This window comes from Pseudonaja textilis, chromosome 2 (genome assembly GCF_049901715.1).
Source record: "Pseudonaja textilis isolate UNSWEBS1 chromosome 2, rPseTex1.2, whole genome shotgun sequence".
NCBI lineage: Eukaryota > Metazoa > Chordata > Lepidosauria > Squamata > Elapidae > Pseudonaja > Pseudonaja textilis.
This window is the reverse complement of record NC_141991.1, coordinates 189,113,437-189,133,242: the sequence shown is the minus strand read 5'-3', so window position 1 is coordinate 189,133,242 and position 19,806 is coordinate 189,113,437. Positions and strand designations below refer to the sequence as shown.

The 19,806-nt window shown below is 34.9% G+C and overlaps 1 protein-coding gene across 12 annotated transcripts in view; it reads left to right on the top strand.

Moving 5' to 3' along the window:
• KDM4C (lysine demethylase 4C) overlaps positions 1–19,806 on the top strand; it is a 196,363-nt gene that overhangs the window by 129,275 nt on the left and 47,282 nt on the right. For all 12 annotated transcript variants that reach the window (XM_026703723.2, XM_087926663.1, XM_087926667.1 and 9 more), the window contains exons 14-16: positions 4,586–4,767; positions 6,300–6,513; positions 7,293–7,369. In XM_026703723.2, the coding sequence (XP_026559508.1) occupies positions 4,586–4,767; positions 6,300–6,513; positions 7,293–7,369 (473 nt within the window). The remainder of the gene's footprint in view (positions 1–4,585; positions 4,768–6,299; positions 6,514–7,292; positions 7,370–19,806) is intronic.

The following is a 19,806-nucleotide window of genomic DNA, read 5'->3' as shown; positions in this document are numbered from 1 at the left end:
AGATTTCCTTGTCTAGTATGCACTTAGTTGGCCTCATTTTGAACTGTACTTTACAAATGTTGTTTTATATACCGATGTACCCATTCATTATTTATAAATCTTTCTTCTTTCTATTCTTTCAAAAATAAAGCATTTCACAAAGCTGTGCTTTTTTCATTGTTTTTGCTGTTCTTTTTGATTTCAGTACCTGTTTTTTGTAGTCTGTGTCCAAGTGTCCATTCTATTAACCTATGCTGCTGTAAAATGCTTCCTATTTTCTCCTGTTTTTGGAATTTGCCACTTGCTGTTGTTTACCAGTTGTTAGAAAATTAAAACCTGCCTTATTCCCTCATATATTTGTCTTCATTAATTATAAATAGCCAGTGCTCATTATTACTTTTACTTTCCCTTCTTGATAGTTATATTCTTCCTTTCATATCAGCATCATATGCTGATTCTCAAAGGAATAGTGAACCCTTATTAGTATTAACTACAGCCTATGTAGTAATCCTTCAGCACTCCTGATAATAATTTTCCCCATCTGTAAATCATATTTCTGATTCCACATTACACCGTTCATTCTGTACTGGGTCCCATTCTTTCCTGCTTTTTCCAAACAGTCCACTTATTCACATTGATCCTCATTCTCAAACATAACAGGTCCTCTTTTACAATATTGTTGTAGCATTCTTTTGAGCTGGCAGTGATGGTAAATATGCCTCCAAATGTTTGCTTTTTAGCTTGCTTTAGCTAATCTAGGCTGTCCTTGTGTGAAAGGGCTTGTTTCTCAAGCTATCCTTAATATGAGGATAGTTACTCTTCAAATACAATTTGAAATAGTTTACTCAAGTAATGAATATGTTGACTAAACAGGATTGACTTTTCTGAATGCTATGTTGCTTTCTATTATTCTGTTCCCCAAATAAATTTCTGTGGATTATTTAGTTGAAGGTTATATTGATAAAATAGAATTTTTAGCAAAGGTTCTATATTTCAGTTCTGTGTGGTTGTAAAGCTTCTCATCTTGATCTATATAACATGGTTTGGGGAATGTTAGAACCTTTCTTTTTTGTAGATAATCTTATCGTTTTTAGTTTTCTATGGAGGTGGTACCAAAAATTTAGAGATAAAAATTGTGTATAAATACCCTGTTTGAATTACAGTTGTTATGTTCATTTTCATAGTTTCCTTTCCATGTTTGTGCATTCTCTTCTAGAAAGTATAGAATCAGTTTAGGTCTATAGAAATTTAATGATAAGATTATTTATAAAATTATTTATAGAGAATCTCCATATTTAATGAGATTATTTATAAAATTGAAATTACATTGTCTTATTTTAATCTAGTATTAGCAAACAGGGTGAAGAATTTTTAGATAATTTGATTTTTTTTAAAAATGCATTATATTCAAACATAAATGGAGATTCTGGTGACATGTGGAAAATTGTATTCTTTTCATAAGATTCTGTTATAATTCCTTGATGTATGTAACTCATATTTTGAGGAATACAGGTAGTCTTCAATTACAACCATTTCTTTAGTGACCATTCGAAGTTACAACTGCACTGAAAAAGTGAAATATGACCATTTCCACAATTACAACCATTGCAGCATCCCTGTTGTCACATGATCAAAATCTGGATGCTTGGCAACTGATTCATATTTATTATGGTTTCCGTGTCCCAGGGTCATGTGATCATCTTTTGCAACCTTCTGACAAGCAAAATCAATGGGGAAGCCAGATTCACAGATCAGATCATCTAATGACCATATTACTAAATTAATAATGGCAGTGGTTCACTTAACCACTGTACAAGAAAGATTGTAAAATGGGGCAGAATTCATTTAACAACTGTCTTGTTTAGCAAAGAAATTTAGGGCTCAGTCATGGTTGTAAGTTGAAGATTACCTGTAATTATTTGGCCTCAGAAATATTGGCTCCATAAAAATATATTTAAAAGTACATTAACGGCATAATGCTTGGAGGGGATGTGAAGATGGAAAACTAATTGATTAAGTTTCTAAGTAAATAAAGTTCCTTATACAAATTAGTAATGCAAAGTCATAATTTCAGCAAGTTATAGATGTCTAATTCTCTTTTATTTCTTGGATTAGGAAGAGGATAGAGTGCAGAGTGAGGCACAGTTGCTGTTCTAAAAATATTTTTTTGCAAGTAATAAAGAAGGTTAAGCTTATAATTATGATACAGAAAGAATAATACTGAAATCTAAGGAAAGAGAAAGATAACACAGTGATTTCTCTTGGGAGAATAATTTTTTGCATTGAGAAGTACACATTAAGATTTTCAATATCATGACATTGTAATCATCTATAATATGGTGTCAGCACCAACTCCATGAAATGTGTTTATTTTAGCCCTTTAGCCCTTTGTCAATTTGTATTTTAAAATAAAATACTGCATGAATAACTGAAGTTCACTTTCAGTAAAAAGCTAAAGTTCATTTTCAATATAAAATAATGTATACTTGTAAGAAAAAAATAATTATCTAAACCCCATGCAGAGCTCAAAGATGAAAGTAGTACATTGTAATTAGACTTGCTTGTTTAGCATTATGTTAAGAACACAGTAAAGAAGAGTTACAATAGGAGTCAAATTTCTTTGAATTTTCCCCAACAATTGCATGCTTGAAGAGTAAAAGTGATATAGTTTCACGCTAAAAGAACTATTAAAATGTTTCATAATTATTGCTGTTTTTAGATATGTCAGAAAAGTAATTATACTGAGGTGTGTGTTTCCAAATTAAGATCAGACTACTACATTATAAAAGTAACTAAAATCTTAATTAAATACAATTCTCCAGTTTCAGTTCCCCTGTCTGATCTCTCCGTAGCAGAGGTGTCAAACTCATGGCCTGTGGGCCGAATGTGTCACGTACTGACTCCACCCCCACCTAGTTTAGCAAAGGGAAAAAAAGTTCCGATACGTCACATGACACCGCTGTGACAATGTAAGTTTGACACCCCTGCTCTATAGCATTAAAGAATGTAGGCAAATGTATAGCTGCCTACCTCTGTTTCTCAGCAATCCATATCCATGTATTGGCAATAGGTTCTTGGCTGTCTCAAACGAACACATTTGACAGTCATATTTGGTGCACTCTTTCAACTTGTTACAACATCTGAAGTTGTATGTTACCTAGAAAAACTATACTCTTATATACTCACTGTTCTAGTGGAGGTTACATAGATACAGTTCTCACATGGATTTTCCTTTCATATCAAAAGGCAGTCAATCTAATAGCAATGGTATGATTGGCACAGAGATTTTGGGGCCTGCACTTCAACAGTGCCCTTTATCTGCTTACATATGACACAACAAACGTGATTTCTAAATTTATTCAATGAAATATATTTCTAGGCTTAGCAGCTGAGTAACTAATATTGCATATTGGTGGTAAACAGATCTTCTGAACCTAAGTCCTGTCCACTTGCAATCTCTTGCTCTCAGAGCTACTAGTGGTATGTGGGTGGTTGAGGATCTTATTTCAACCATCAGGAACATCATTTATTTATTTATACAATTTACATGGCTGCCCATTTTATGTAAGGTAGCTCTGGGTGATTGACAACAATAATATTGCCTCCCCCCAAACTCTATAAAGGCAAAACCTGGTGCCTCAACCAAAATTATACAGTCAATTTAACAGTACAATTCTCAGGCTTCAACTTCATCTTATCTTGCAGTATCCAATCTGAGTCCAGTCTGTGCATACATCCTAGAGATTGAGAAGTTCCCTGAGGATGGGCTCCAGCACAAGTCTGAAAGATTAGAACAAGAAACCTCTGGTCCCGGTGACTGACTCAGATTGGATCCTGCAACAGTAACCTGGTTTCATGAGCAAATACCCCCACAAGACGCAATCCTGTAAATAAACTTGTCTCATACCATTTAACATCTCATTAGGTCTCAAACCAGTGTTTTTTTTAGTTTTTCAGTTCTGTTGGTGGAGGACACTACCTTTGAATAGGTTAGCTTTTAAAAGCAGTACTCATTGTTTCTGTTTCTGCAGATGGGAAGATTCTCCAAGTTTCAATTGGGTTTTCCACCCAAAAACATATTAACTATAGATAGCTCTTGACAAAGATCTGAGCAGGTGTAGAACCTATAATTATGACTGTTCAGATGATCATTCAAAAAATGCCTGTTATAGATAAGCATCTTGTTCTTTCAAAATGTAGGGTACCATTACATTTTTTTCTATGCAGAGGATAAATTCATTTTATAATATCCCAAGATCACATTCTGTTTTATGATGCATACTTCTCTTTAAAGTATAAAAGATTTAAATAACTTTAAAGACTTATTTTCAAAATAGCATATTGCTCTGAGTATCAACGATAGGCATGTTAGTCAATATAGATTTTGGCAGGAATGAGTATCTGTCATAAATGGAGAGTTAAGAGAACTGTTTGATTGTTTGGAATTCTGGGTATCTTTGCAATACAAGCTACCTCTTAAAACCTGAAATCATTTATTCTTACGCATTTTCATGAAGTTGCCATCCATTCTTTTTAACTTCCACTTAAATAATCGTTTGCTTTTACCTTCAGAATATAGTTATTTCATGTGTCAATTTCTTTCAAGAACTGCCTGAGGTTCTCTTAATTGAAGAGGAAATACAAGAAACAGAATCCTGGGCCAAGCCTCTAGTCTATCTTTGGCAGAACAGAATACCAAATTTTACTGCTGAAAAGGAGTACAATGCAGCTGTTGCCAAGTTGGAACCCTACTGTGCCATTTGCACACTCCTCAAACCTTACTATAAGGTAAGGAAGTTTTTATTTGAAGAGCAAAAGTACAGCTACACAGAAATTCTAGTACTTACAAAACTATTTTATTTTAAAACTACAAAATGTCTCTTTATTCTTAACATGTAAAAGTTTGAAAGGTAAATACACCTCCATACAACATGTCAAAATAAGTACTCTAATTCAAGAGAGGTTTGTGAAATTGTAATACATTAAAAAGGAAGAAAGTGAGAACTATACTTCTTGCTCTTAGCAATGATCTTTGTTGTTTAGTTGCATGATGTGACAAAAGACATAGACAGGAACTGTGTGTGTATGTGTGTGCATACACCTAAACTAGGAGTATAATTTCATTCTTAGGAGATTCCTCAATGTAGACAGGCACAAATACTCAAATTTAAATAATGAATACACATTCCTCCTATCCTGGATCTCCTCTTTCACTTTATGCAAAGCTGGTTCTGTGGTATCAAGCTCCTTTCCATGTTCTGCATAAAGGGGAAAGATTAGATCATTTTGTAATTTTTTAATAAACTATATTTAAACTTTTATTTTAAAAATTCTATTAATAACATTACTTAAATATAATCATATTTAATTTTTTCAATTCTCATTTTACATCCAGATTTGGTACTTTCCTGCTTGTTGTGGAAAGTTGAAATGATTTTGTATTATTTATGTATTTATTTTGATTTATTACGTACCTCATAAAATGGGTACCTTATGTATTGTATAAATAATAAAATCAAGTAAGATATAAAATATCGATTATATCCTAAGTCCTAGCATAAAGCACAATAAGAATGGATAATACACAATTTAGTTTCACACATGGAACTAAAACAATTAGATCAATAAAGTATAAAAAAATCTCAGGAGAATTTTTAAAAGCTAAAAAACTGATCCTGATAATGAAAATACTGAGATTTTTAAGGGCAGCATTCCACATAGCTATCTTTTCCATTTTAGACTGGAATAAATATTTTCTCGTTCTTCCACTGTTTACATTGCAACTATTTTGATTAATTCTCAATATAAGAGTATTTTCTTGAGTGCATTTGCTATAGCTTTGGCTGTTCATATATTAATGATATGTAATAATGGATAATAATCTATTTTATCATGCTAAATAAAATAAATACTCACTTGGGTATACTGATAGGTGATCTTTTTTCTCTTTGTTGTTCTTACAAAAACATTTGTCATTTTCATTTTGTTCTATTTGCTACAAAAACGTGCAATTTACAAGACCTACAGAAGGCTCATGTTCCTTCTGTCTTGCATATATTGTACTCTGTATATTTTACTTATTATCCTTAAAGTTTATCTATTTATAAAAGGGTGAACAGTTAATTAATATAGCCTCCATTCTCCACCAGAAAGAAGAAAGATTTAAAATAAGTGCCAAAATCTTCAACTTCTAATTTTACAAAAAAATAAAAACTTCAGAAATAAATTGCGTTGAATGTAATATTATTATAAATTATGGAAAATTTATAAAAATAGAAGAAAATTGAGTAAACGTCTTTCTATTTAAAATTATTTTTCAGGCTGATAAACCTAATGAAGAAATATATGCCTGGTCAGAAACAAAACAAAAAGAAATATGTAGGTCCAGTGAAAAGACAAAACCACTTATTCCAGAGATATGTTTTATTTATAGCGAGGAGAACACTGAAAACTATCCATCCAATGGCTTTATTGAAGAAGATGGGACTAGTATGCTAATATCCTGTGCAAAATGTTGTGTACAGGTCCATGCAAGTATGTATCATAGCTTTACATTCCGCTTTCATTTTGTTTGCATTTTGTTTGCATTGTTCAGCTAATCTGAGTAACTATAATAATTAATCTATCATTACTCCTGGAGGAAATGTATGATGATATGGAACTTATTAGTATCAAAAAGTGAAAGAGCCTAATACTGGTGAAATCAGAAAATGGGTTTAAATATTCTATAGAGCAGATATAGAGCATGATTTAAATAACTGTTATTGTCTTTGCATGAGTCTATAATTCTACTTCAGTGTTTTACACGAGGGGTCTTCAAATTTGACAACTTTAAGACTTGTGGAATTCCTCCTCCAGTCATGTTGGCTCAGGAATTCTGGGAGTTGAAGTCCACAAGTCTTAAACTTGCCAAGTTTGAAGACCCTTGTTTTACATCATTACCTAAATGTTTAGGACACTTAAATTATTTGATTGAATCGCAGCATTACTATTTAGATAACACTGGCCATCATAGAACATTATTACTGTAGTAGTCAAGTAGTAATTTTATCACATGGCAAATATATTGGATTAATAGGCCAGCTATCATAGTCAAAGAATTTTTAAAGACAACTGCTTTGAGGAATGAGAACTGTTGCTAAGATGTAGATTTTAGCTGCATATTTTTGAAAAAATGTTTGTTCTTTATTGTCTTTAATTGCAATATACAAATCTACTGTCTTTTTTTAATGGTTCTGTTACATGTTACCTCTTTAGCTAGATAAATAACAAAGTGCAAACTCTGTTGTATCATTTTTGCTCATTCATTATAGGTTGCTATGGTATTCCTTCCCATGAAATTCACGATGGATGGCTTTGTTGTCGATGCAAAAGAGAAGCCTGGACAGCTGTAAGTTATGAACTTCATTTAATTTTTCATAATCCCAGCTGATTAAATCTCTTATATAACAATAAAATATAAATGTATGTATCTCAGAATCAGAAAATATTTATTTTATGAATTTAACATCTTGTTCAGATGTTATTATTATTGTGCAAAATGAATTTTTGATCTCATTTTGGTTGTATGATAAAGTATATAAATTAACAGCAATTGAAAAAAAAATCCAAATGCTGAATATCTTGATACTACTAATAGTCATCAGAAATTCCTTTCATTATTTGTTGTTGCAATGCTGCTGATAGCCAACTAGTTCCAAACTGTAGCTAATCAACTGAGGCTTTTTGATACCATTCTTTTAAATTGCTGAGTTACTGCACAAGTTTATTTCAACTTTGCACAATATTCCATCTAGAAAGATGAATGGACTGCCAATAATTTATTACCTCTCTTTGTAGCTAGATGAACAGATTGAAATTTAAAATTGATATTAATGAAGGGTAAATACTAAGTTCATAAGTGCAAAGCAGTAGGCTGTAATCCTTTGTTGAAAACATATTATGCAGGTAATTGGTATATAAAAGAATCAGACAGAATATAATATAAATAGCAATGATTTGAAATCTTTCTTTTCTATTGAGATTTCAGTTTTATAATATAAAGGTAATACAAATGTTTCCCATGCTCTTCTATTTTAAAAATGTATTTTATGTGAGATTTGGGGGGATACTAATGTACTTTTAATGAAAATATTTATGCCTTATGCTATGTTTATGCTTTTCCATATCTGAAGTTGAATGGTTTCAAGATGCATACCTCTTACTTCTTGAATACCTTTCTTATGTTGTTGCAGTGTTAAGTTTCTTTTCCTGCAAGAAATGCTCAATCCTTTTATAATTACTGGTTTTGTCCAAGAATTCAGTTTATTTTTATGGTAAATTCAGCTGGAGGAAACCAGTAATTAAAATCTCTGGTATAATTAAGGTGTAAATGTCGAAGATAAAACTACTGAAATTTGAGCCATCTTTCGCATTTAGGGACAATAATAAGACATAGTAGCATTTTCAAGTTAGTTGAGACATTTCATGAAACTAAAGGTGATTAAAGGGATGGAAAAACCCCAAACCCACAGTGTGTTGAGGGGACTTTTTATAAACATGTGTATAAAGGGATATTAATTGTTCATAAACTCTGTGTTACCTTATTATTTTTATTTTATAATGGCTACTAAATTCAACATGTAGTACAGTAGTCCAGAATTTACCATACATTTTGTAAAAAATGACATTTCTTTCCACCTAAAGCTATTGTAGCCTTCCCAGGTAAACAAGACTAGATGAAGTACCTCTATTTTATTGCAAGGCTACATTAACACAATTTTGCAAGTTTGACTGTACAAACTTCCCCGTCAGTTTTAATTACTTGATCTATTAGGGCAGGGCCTTCCTAAGTTTCTTTCTCTGACCATTAAGCCATTGAAGGCTTCCATCTCTCTTGTTTCCTATACAGCATGTCTTCCACTCATTCCCCAAGGTCATCCATACATTCTATTACAGCTATGAAAGTACGCTTGAAATTATATTTACTTACTTGCTTATTTGGGTTTATGTGCTGCTCCACTCATGTGTGACTATTAGTAGATAACATTCCCCCATTCAGTAATGAGATTAAAACACTAACTTTTTAAAAATAGCATTGCCTAAAAGTAACAAGAAACAACAAGCAGTACTATTCTTGGTGCAGGAAAAAAGATCCCCGAGGACCTCTGAAAAAGCATTTTGAAAAGCCTTAATGGCCTACCGAAACCATAACAGTTTTGGATACAGTCTGATCTCTGAGAAAATGCTGTTCCAAGGGAAGGGGGCAGTGATATGAAAGGCTGTTCCTGGGGTCTCTCACATCTGGGTGCTCAGTTAAAGATGACAGAAAGCAGCCTCAAGTTACCCAGATCCTTAGCTGAGTTGTTCCTTGCAAAAACTGAGTAACTAAAAACAACCCTGGGCTACTTTTAAAAAGTAATTTATTTTACTAATTATCTTTTGTATCTATAATTTTTCATAACATTTGTAAATTACTGCTAATGTATCCTTTGCCTTACACAAATTGGGAGGAGAAGCATTAGCAATGAACTTTGCAATAAATAAACAATGACTTTGCCTCAATCCCATTATGGAATATATTAGTATTTTTCACCGCTATTTATTTTTCTTTTATGGAAAGTAAGAAATAGACTGAACAGGTTGGAAAGGACTATGATTCCTTCTAACTGTCGGTAAAGAACAAACAGAAGGTAGCAAATACGATGTGCATATTAACCAAGGCAGGCAAATAAAATGGCAAATGCCAATTTAGAACAGATTAATACAAAAACAGTGATTCACACATAGAGCTAGTTCAGTTTTTGCATGGTGAACTATTAAAATGTTCCTAGAGTCCATTTCTGAATCTGTAATATGTTTTCGTTTTAGCAGGGTAGGCATTCTTTCTAGGCAAAATTGAATTTTTCTTCCCTTGCTGGCTACCCGATAAAATTGCAAAAGTTCCTTATCAGGCAATCAGAAGTTCTAGGACTTATGAAACTCCTTTTGTTACAGCTTCTGTGAGAGTTGTGGGTGGGTTTAAAAGGGAGGGGGAATAGCAGAAGTCAATTCCAAGAACTGACAGTGTATCTTTTAAGTCAGAATGTAATTATCAGTTTAGTTCAGTAAACAGAGATATGCAGCTTGGCTGCTCTAACAAGAGTTTGTCAGTTTTCTTTTAGTCAAGGAACTGACATGGCACCTTTTAGCATTAGTTAAGAAGAATGATCATGAGTGGTCATTGTGTAGGTAGCTCGGTTATGTTTATAATGATGAGGGCTTCTCATTTAATAATACCCACACATACCTAATAATGATGCAGTCCCATGAATGGATAAATGTATGAGTAGGTTTTAGTGCTGGAACCCAAAACTGGACAATAAGTATAAGCCTTGAGCAACTCTATGAACAATGGTTTCACAACCTATGTTCTAGCAGAAAGTGAAACAAATCAGTCATAAATCAGAAAATACATCATTGTATCTGCTTGTAGAGCCATAAATCAGGCATCAGCCTTCTATCTGCGTTGCAGGGGATCAGGCAGTAGCACTGAAGTAACAGTTCAAATACAGAACTCAAGCTTTAGTGCAGAGGTGCAGTTGATGCGATGGATCCAGTCCAATAGTCAAGAATTCATGCAACATACTTAATTCATATGACATTCAACAACTTCTGATGTTACAAATGTTCCTACAAAATATCTCCCCTCAGTAGGGCACTTAATACTCAAGGCTTCTTCATTACTGGGGTTGAACAAGGAAAAATGTCAGTTCCCATCAGGTGGTTTCCATTGCAAGTGGTTATTCCTTTGCTTTGCTATCATCTTAACCTCTATACATGCTGCTGGCATTCTCAAAGCTTGGGAGGCCTTCCTCCAGATCCACGTCAGGATCCTCTATATCAGAGAGAGGGGAAGGCAGCATCTGCATTGGCTCTTCTTTGGTTGGCATTGGAGCTGAGGGGTTTTTTCCCCCTGAGTTATAGTCATTCAAAGAAGAGCAGCTGCCTACCATCTCACCCCATAATTACCTCTGATAATTTATCACATCTGTCTACTTTATCAATTCTGTTTTCATAAATCTTGCTAAATATTATCATTTTTTTGTAGTCAGTCATTCAATTGAATCACATGTCCGAAATGTATGAATTTCTGCTTGCTGTTCATCTCAAACTAGCAATAGTTCTTTCATCCAGGATCAACTAATTGATTCTTCTTGCAATCCCTGGTGCTACTTTCAGTAATTGTCACTTAAATCCCTAATATAAAGGCATCTGCATTCTGTCTCTTAACCTTTTGCAGTGTCCAGCTTTTACTGCCACATGTTAACAGTGATGGAAAACTGCTGCTTTAACAATTTTGATCTTGATACACAAATATCTTTTTCATTGACTTTGTCTCAAGGATTTATCGTTAATTCTCCTACACATTGTCTACCTTTATTCCTGAGCCCAAAGATAGTAAAAGGTAAAGGTTTTCACTGTTCAGCCATGTCCAACTTTGGGGGGGGGGTGATGCTTTTCTCTGTTTCTTAGCTGACGGAGCCAACATTGTCCAAAGACACTTTTGTGCGTATGTAGCCAGCATGACTATATGCTGAAGCCCACAGAATGCAGTTCCTTTTCCACCAAAGTGGTACCTATTTATCTACTTGCATTTACATGCTTTCGAACTGCTAGGTGGGCAGGAGCTGCAGCAAGTAATGGGAGCTCACCCTATTATACTCGGGTCTTAAACCCGGACTGTCAACTTTCCTGCTAATAAGATTAGCATCTTTAATGCTGATCTTTATTCTCCTGCACACTGTCTACCTTTATTCCCATGATAGTGCAGTCTACCATTTTCATTTTTTTGCCCTCAGTTTCATTCTCATCTTAAAATTCAACTTCACATTTTACTTTACAATTTTATTTTCACTTTAGATTTTATGTTTGTCATAAACTATTTTAAGTAGGAATTACTTTTGTCTAACTAAGTATTGCCATCAGCCTATCTCCATGTACTGGCATTTTGGTCTCGGATTCTGATTCAGCTTTTATTTCCTGCCATTGTTATAGAATATAGACAATACAAGTTAAATAGATAGATGGATAATATATAACCTTGTTTCATTTCCTTTCCTATTTTGAAATATCTTGTTTTTTCCAGACTCTGTTTCTAGTCTAGCATTATATTCAATGTAGATTTCCTTAGAAGAATAAGAATATATATGGCACACTAAGGGATCTTTATTTCTGGCAACATTTACATAATCAAAGACCATGTTATCACTAACTTGGAAAACAAATGATGGATAAGGGGCTGTGATGATCATGATCTCATGACACAGATAATACAACTTTTTGTAAGTACTCAGATTAGATATAATTCAAGTTCAATATGTCCATGGTGCAATGATGTCATTATGTACATGTCATTTTAATATCCTCATAGCTTATTACAGATATCACTATTATAGTCAGAAAAATACTTCTATTATCTTGCGGTCTTCATTATCTGTCTTTTTTTATTCTGTCTGTTCATTTGATATTTCACTCTCTATGTATGGCTCTAGTTTTAATTAGAAATGCTTTGCTTATGTGAGAAATTATAGAAATTGTTTTCTTGTATCTTCCTTCTTCAGTATTAGGCATATATTATGATTATAAAAATAATAAAGGTGGAATAAAAATCATACATAGACATAAATAAAATTTATGAACTATTTCAGAATAATCTTTCCATGTCTTTAGATTTTTCCTCAGATATCCTTTATGATTTACTGTTTATTAGTATCTAATTTCTTGCATATTTTAAAACATATTTTGTTTTCTGTCCTTTTTTTTCTATTCATTGGCATTCTTTATCAAGATATCTTTTTGTTGCTTTTTTGCATAATGTTGAAAACCTGTTGCATTCAGTCCTTGTATATGCATCTTGTTGTTCAAGGATTTCTTCATCTTTTTAGGAGGAAAGTGGCTTCTCTTGTTATAAATCTATTTGGATCTTTTCCTATGAAATTTTGGGTGCACTTCTCTCTCATATCTCCTCCCTCTAATTTTCTAAAATATTTGATATAGTTAATAATTCATCACTAGTTCTGTATCATCCACCTTTGGTGTGGAGCTACTTTAAAGAAAACCAAGGGGAAGAAGGAAATAAAGGCTCTGCTTCATCTAGAAAAATAAAAGTACCCAATGAGTTTAATAATTCATCTGTCCTGTTCTTAAAAGTTAAACTATATTCACCCTCATCCATAGCTTCTTGATTGAAAGGAAATGACTCATTAATCTTAAACGTTTTGAGCAGAAACTACTAATGAAGTCAGGAAGAATAATGACTAATAATTCAGGGAACAGGACATACTCCAGTATGTAGCTCTGAATTTATCCTTCTGGCAGTCTATTCAAACATGAATGCCTTCATTTTATTTATAAGGCTAAATGGGAAAATAAGAATTCTAACAATTTATGTTAAAGATTGAAAATCAGTAAATGTGTATAAATTAAATAACAATTTTCTATGGTTTTCTCATTCATACTAAAATATTAAGTATGTTATATTCATAATTCTGAGCAGCAAATGTATAATGGAGAATATAAACTGGAAATCTATAACTCATAACATATTCAGGACATACTGTAATTCCATATTGACCTTATCTAAAACGAGTTCCATTTAACTCCGCATGCTTCTGAAAAAAAGAATATTAGATGATCTGGTATATTCCAAAGAAATCACTGAGGAATGGATTATTGGTACTTCCTCTGATTAAGTGCAGTTTGAAAGAATGTGTGGATGTGTGTTCATCTCAAATTTCTCTTATACAAGGATTCTGTTCTCTTTTAAAACTAACTTGGGTCATCTGTGTACTTATCTGTTTTCTAATACTGAGTTGTCCTTTTAACTGTTCGATTGCATCATTGCAGCTTTGTTGTGTTTGCAAGATATCTTTTGAGTCATTTTGCCAACAATTCCTGGGGTTTGCTTCTGTCCTACCAATATACACTGCTCAAAAAAATCAAGGGAATACAAAAATAAGACATCCTAGATCTGAATGAATGAAATATCCTTATTAAATACTTTGTTTATTACATAGTTGAATGTGCTGACAACAAAATCACACAAAAATTATCAATAGAAATAAAATTTAGCCACCAATGGAGGTCTGGATTTGGAGCTACACTCAAAATTAAAGTGAAAAAAAAAAACCCCACTACAGGCTGATCCAACTTTGATGTAATGTCCTTAAAACAAGTCAAAATGAGGCTCAGTAGTGTGTGTGGCCTCCATGTGCCTGTATGACCTCCCTACAATGTCTGGGCATGCTCCTGATGAAGTGGTGGATGGTCTCCTGAGGGATCTTCTCCCACACCTGGACTAAAGCATCCCCCAACTCCTGGACAGTCTGTGGTGCAATGTGGCATTGGTGGATGGAACGAGACATGATGTCCCAGGTGTGCTCAATTGGATTCAGGTCTGGGGAATGGGCGGGCCAGTCCATAGCATCAATGCCTTCATCTTGCAGGAACTGCTGACACACTCCAGCCACATGAGGTCTAGTATTGTCGTGCATTAGGAGGAACCCAGGGCCAACCGCACCAGCATATGGTCTCACAAGGGGTCTGAGGATCTCATCTTGGTACCTAATGGCAGTCAGGCTACCTCTGGCGAGCACATGGAGGGCTGTGCGGCCCCCTAAAGAAATGCCAGCCCACACCATTACTGACCCACTGCCAAACTGGAGGATGTTGCAAGCAGCAGAACCTTCTCCATGGTGTCTCCAGACCCTGTCATGTCTGTCACATGTGCTCAGTGTGAACCTGCTTTCATCTGTGAAGAGCACAGGGCGCCAGTGATGAATGTGCCAATCTTGGTGTTCTCTGGCAAATGCCAAATGTCCTGCACAGTGTTGGGCTGTAAGCACAACCCCCACCTGTGGACGTCAGGCCCTCATACCACCCTCACGGAGTCTGTTTCTGATCGTTTGAGCAGCCACATGCACATTTGTGTCCCGCTGGAGGTCATTTTGCAAGGCTCTGGCAGTGCTCCTCCTGTCCCTCCTTGCACAAAGGTGGAGGGAGCGGTCCTGATGCTGGGTTGTTGCCCTCCTACGGCCTCCTCCACATCTCCTGATGTACTGGCCTGTCTCCTGGTAGTGCCTCCATGCTCTGGACACTACGCTGACAGACACAGCAAACCTTGCCACAGCTTGCATTGATGTGCCATCCTGGATGAGCTGCACTACCTGAGCCACTTGTGTGGGCTTTAGACTCCATCTCATGCTACCACTAGAGTGAAAGCACCGCCAGCATTCAAAACTGACCAAACCATCAGCCAGGAAGCATAGGAACTGAGAAGTGGTCTGTGGTCACTACCTGCAGAACTACTCCTTTATTGGGGATGTCTTGCTAACTGCCTATGCTTTCCACCTGTTGTCTATTCCATTTGCACAACAGTATGTGAAATTGATGGTCAATTAGTGTTGCTACCTAAGTGGACAATTTGATTTCGCAGAAGTGTGATTGACTTGGAGTTACATTGTATTGTTTGTTTAAGTGTTCCCTTTAGTTTTTTGAGCAGTGTATTATCATTTCATATTCAAATGTTCAACACAAAAAGGAATGGATTTCCTTCCTTCCTCCTCCCTCCCTCCCTCCCTCCCTCCTGTGGAATAAGGCTAAAGGTCTTTTGTTCCCAAGGATCTGGAGTAGCTCAGTGGGCAGGGCATTGATTGAATGCTGTTCTTTATACTCTTCCCCTTGTCAGCTGGGGGAATACAGATTGGCCTAAGCATGTTCTTAGCATTTTTAAGCTGGTACAAGTGAAGACGATTGAAAATTGGCTTCCAACTGTTGATTGAAAGGAGTGGAAACATTGTCATATGGAAGTGCCTTTTATTTATGTATTTCTCATATTTTGACTCCCAAAAGCCTGATGACAAAATTGGCTACTTTTGGGGGTATAAGTTTATTTTCTATGCATAATCCTGATAGGCAAGACTTTCATTCTAATATTTTATAACACATTTATCTTTTCCTAATAGGGATATGTTAAAACATTGTTTTTATGGGAAAAGTTACAAATTTTTTCACTTTCAATTTTTTAATGCTTTTTTTAGTCTGTATATGAAATTTGGGGGGAGGGAGAACTGAATGCCAAAAATATTTTGGAATATATCTTTGACAGACTATTGGGCAAGGAAATACACATATTCTATTTTATTTTGAGACTTCTTTGTATACAATTTTAGCATTATATATTATTTAAAAATCTGACTTAAATTTATCTAGCTGTGATAGATAAACATACCAAAATATCTAACAGATAGTTTATAAGCTATGCTTGCATAGTTTTTATGGTGACAGAATTTTCATAAAGTAAACATGCTGAGAAGTATGCTTTGCTAGGTTTAAAATGTCAATATTTAGCATTGTTTCATTTTAAAAAATGGCTACTCATTCAACTCTTCACCCATACTATTTTTGTCAATAGTTAATTTGTACGCCAGAAGTCCTTTCTTCTTATACTTACTGATGTAAAAACCTCTTACCTCCTCCCTCTGCCCTTCAACCAATGAGGGCGGTAATATTGCTGCCCTCACAGAAGGTATTACGGTAATAACTTTCAAGGAAGTTTTTAGTGGGTTCCTATCTATCCTTTCTCCACTTTCTAGCATCACCTATCAACAGAATGATGCACAATAAACTGTTGTCTTGAAAATGTGGTGGGCAGGATTCAAAGCTCAAGCTATCATTTTCATTATTTCCAAGATATATTGACTTGGATGATTATCAAGACAGTGGCATTTTTTTTCCATATGAAGCTTGCTGTTTTCTTAATCTCATACCACTTCATTCGCTAATGGGAGAAAGAACAGGTAAAGTTCTGTCTGAACCCTCAAAGCTTATTTTTTTTACCTACTAGAGATAGGCTGATGAACATTTCATCAGCCCTGAAAGGTTATTTGCCAGGTGTGGGGGAAATAGTCCTTTCCTGAAGTATAAATATAAATAATACATGCAGATTTCCGCTCCCCCCTAAAAAACCCAATCAGATCCAAAGGGGAACAATTCCTGGTACCACTTCAGAAGTTATGTATTTAGAATTTATTTAGAAAATTCTTCTAGTTTGAGTGAAATAATTAAATCGAACCTAAATTTGAAATATACTCGACCAAGATTGGGGAAGGAAAGATGTAGATCTATATTAAAACAGAAAATAGAATTGACTGCTATGATGCTTTAAAATTGAAATTTGGCTTAATAAATATGGAGATCTCCATAACCACCTTTATTAAAAGAGGTTATGTTTAACTTGGCAATTTACCAATAATCCCTATCATGTTTCCATTTGTTTTGTCCCCCAATTCAAATGCTGAAAGCCACGTTAAATTTTATACTACATTCCATCCCCAAATAACTTATTTTATCAGTGAGATGTTTCACTGATTGCAACTGATTTTTCTGCAGTGTTAAATATCCGTGGAGGTCTGTACTTTGTCCTGTTTGGTTGCTGTGCCAAACCAGACAATTATACAGGTACAAATGACAGATTCAATAAATTCCTCTGTAGAACTGTACCAGCAGATCCTTAAGCAATCTGAGCTTCCTGAGTTGACACAGGAAGAACATTAAGGATGATTCTATTAAATGTAATATCCATCTTTCTCCAGTTAAAAGTTCATTAAAATTATATTTGAAAATATTTTTAAAAATTACAACAGCAGTAGCTACGTAGTTACCTGCTTGAATGATTTTCCTTCAACATACAGGTAGTCTCATTTAATGTCTCTTAATGGCTGTTCAAAGTTATGATAGACCCCAAAAGGGCAGGGGTGGGATACGACAGGGTTAACTACCGGTTCAGGATTTACAAGCTTCCGTGCATGCGCCTGTAAATCGTCATCAGCACACTGTGTGCAGAGAAGTAGCCTGTGAAACAGCCCTCTTTTCCTGCTTTTTAAACTGCAGCTGTGCCTCGTTCGGTAGCTGAAGTTGAAAAATCAGGAAATAAAGGTCAGGTAAGAGCCTGGGTGGGCAGGTGGGCAAAAACATCAGCAGACATAGAACTGGTTCTATATCTGCTGCTCTTCAGAGCTACCAGTTCTACAGAGGTGGACAGAACCGGTAGAAATGCACCCCTGAAAAAGGGTACTTATGACCTGCCTATGAAGTTACAAGTGTGGCACTGCAAATCCCCCCCACCAATCACATATGATCTTGTTTCAGGTACTTTGTACATTTATTACTTGACGCAGCATCCTGTATTCACGTGACTGCAGTTTGTAAGATTTTTTTTTGCCAGTTTAACAACTCGCTTAACAACCACAGTGATTCACTTTCTGACCATTGCAAAAGCGGTTCTAAAACCAAGACAGACCATGTGGTAACATGCTTAATGATTGCAATGACTTATAACAGAAATTCCAGGGTCAACTGTGGTATTTAAGTTGAGGACACCTGTGTCATTAACCTTGAACCTGCAGACCTTCAGAAAGGCAATCAAAGCCTGACTCTTTTCTTTAGACTTTGGGTCAAAATGAGCAGAGCTATAGTATATTCTGGTTCTGGGTGCCATGTATTGTTTTAGTTGATTTTTAATTGTATGTGTTGTTTTCTTTTGCATTTTTTGCTTGATTATTTTGTACACCGAGAGTCACACTGATTGAGTTGGATTGTACATATTCTAAATAAGTAGAGGGGAAAAATGATTGTATATCTGTAAGACTGACATTTTAAAAGCCTGCACTGGAGAAATTAGTGTAACTGTAACAATGACATTAAAGAAAGTTGCATTTTTAAAAAGCTGGTCTGCAATTTATGTTAATGTCTATGCCTATTAGGGGAAGATTCCAATAAAATCTTCCTCTGTTTAGGGATATTGGAAACAAAATTTCAAGTATGCCCATGGATTTTTTAAAACTCTATTTAGAAACCTGGATAGAATATGTCCCTGCAAACTTAGGTGATAAAATGGATTTAATTTTTATTGTTACAAAGTGCTGGTGATGACATCGCTCCTTATCTTGGTGTCAAAATTCAAGGACGTTTTTAAAATTGTAAAGGAGTGTCCATTGGTAATGACATGAATGACATTTACTGCAGATAAGACAGAATTACTGTGATAGGGAGATCAAGGAATTGGAATTCAGGCTGCACTAAACGTAACTTCCCCCCACCTCCCCCCGAAAATACTGTTTGAGGGTATTCCTGGATTCATTTCTGAACTTGAATACTGAAGTTTTGACTGTGGCTTAGATGGCATTGTTATGCTTAACCATAATGTATCATCCTTTTCCTGAAAGTGTCAGATCTTGCAGATTGATCAGTTATGTAATTATGTTTAAGTTGAATTTAATTTTATCAGGTGAATTATGTTTCAGAATGCTCTCTATGTGCAATTTGGAAATTTCAGAAGTTCCAGAATGCTGTATTGAAATAGTTGACAAAGGCAGTCATATAAGACTCTATTATTATTTTTTAAAAAACTATACAGCTATCAAAACTGTGCAGAGACTTTGAAAGAAGTGCTTTGAGATATATGGAAATGCATAGGAATCATGTCTGGATCATAAAGCAGCTGCATTGTTTGCAGGGCTGGAGCCGTTGTTTTGAAAGCTGCTCCCACCTGTGTCCACTTCACGCCATGCATAACTAGCTACCATCTGTTTTCAGACATGATTCAGAGTTCTGCCTGTCATATATAAAGACCCAGATTGGTACTATATGACAAGATCTAGTAAAAATATAAAAAAAGAACTATTCCCAGGCCTGGGAACTCTTTTGCAAAAAGGTCAGAATATAAGTCAAAAGCATTTTTATTTCAGCAGATGTTGTACATAAATGGATTTTTTAGGCTGTTGGGTTTGGAAGTTTTACTTTTTTTGT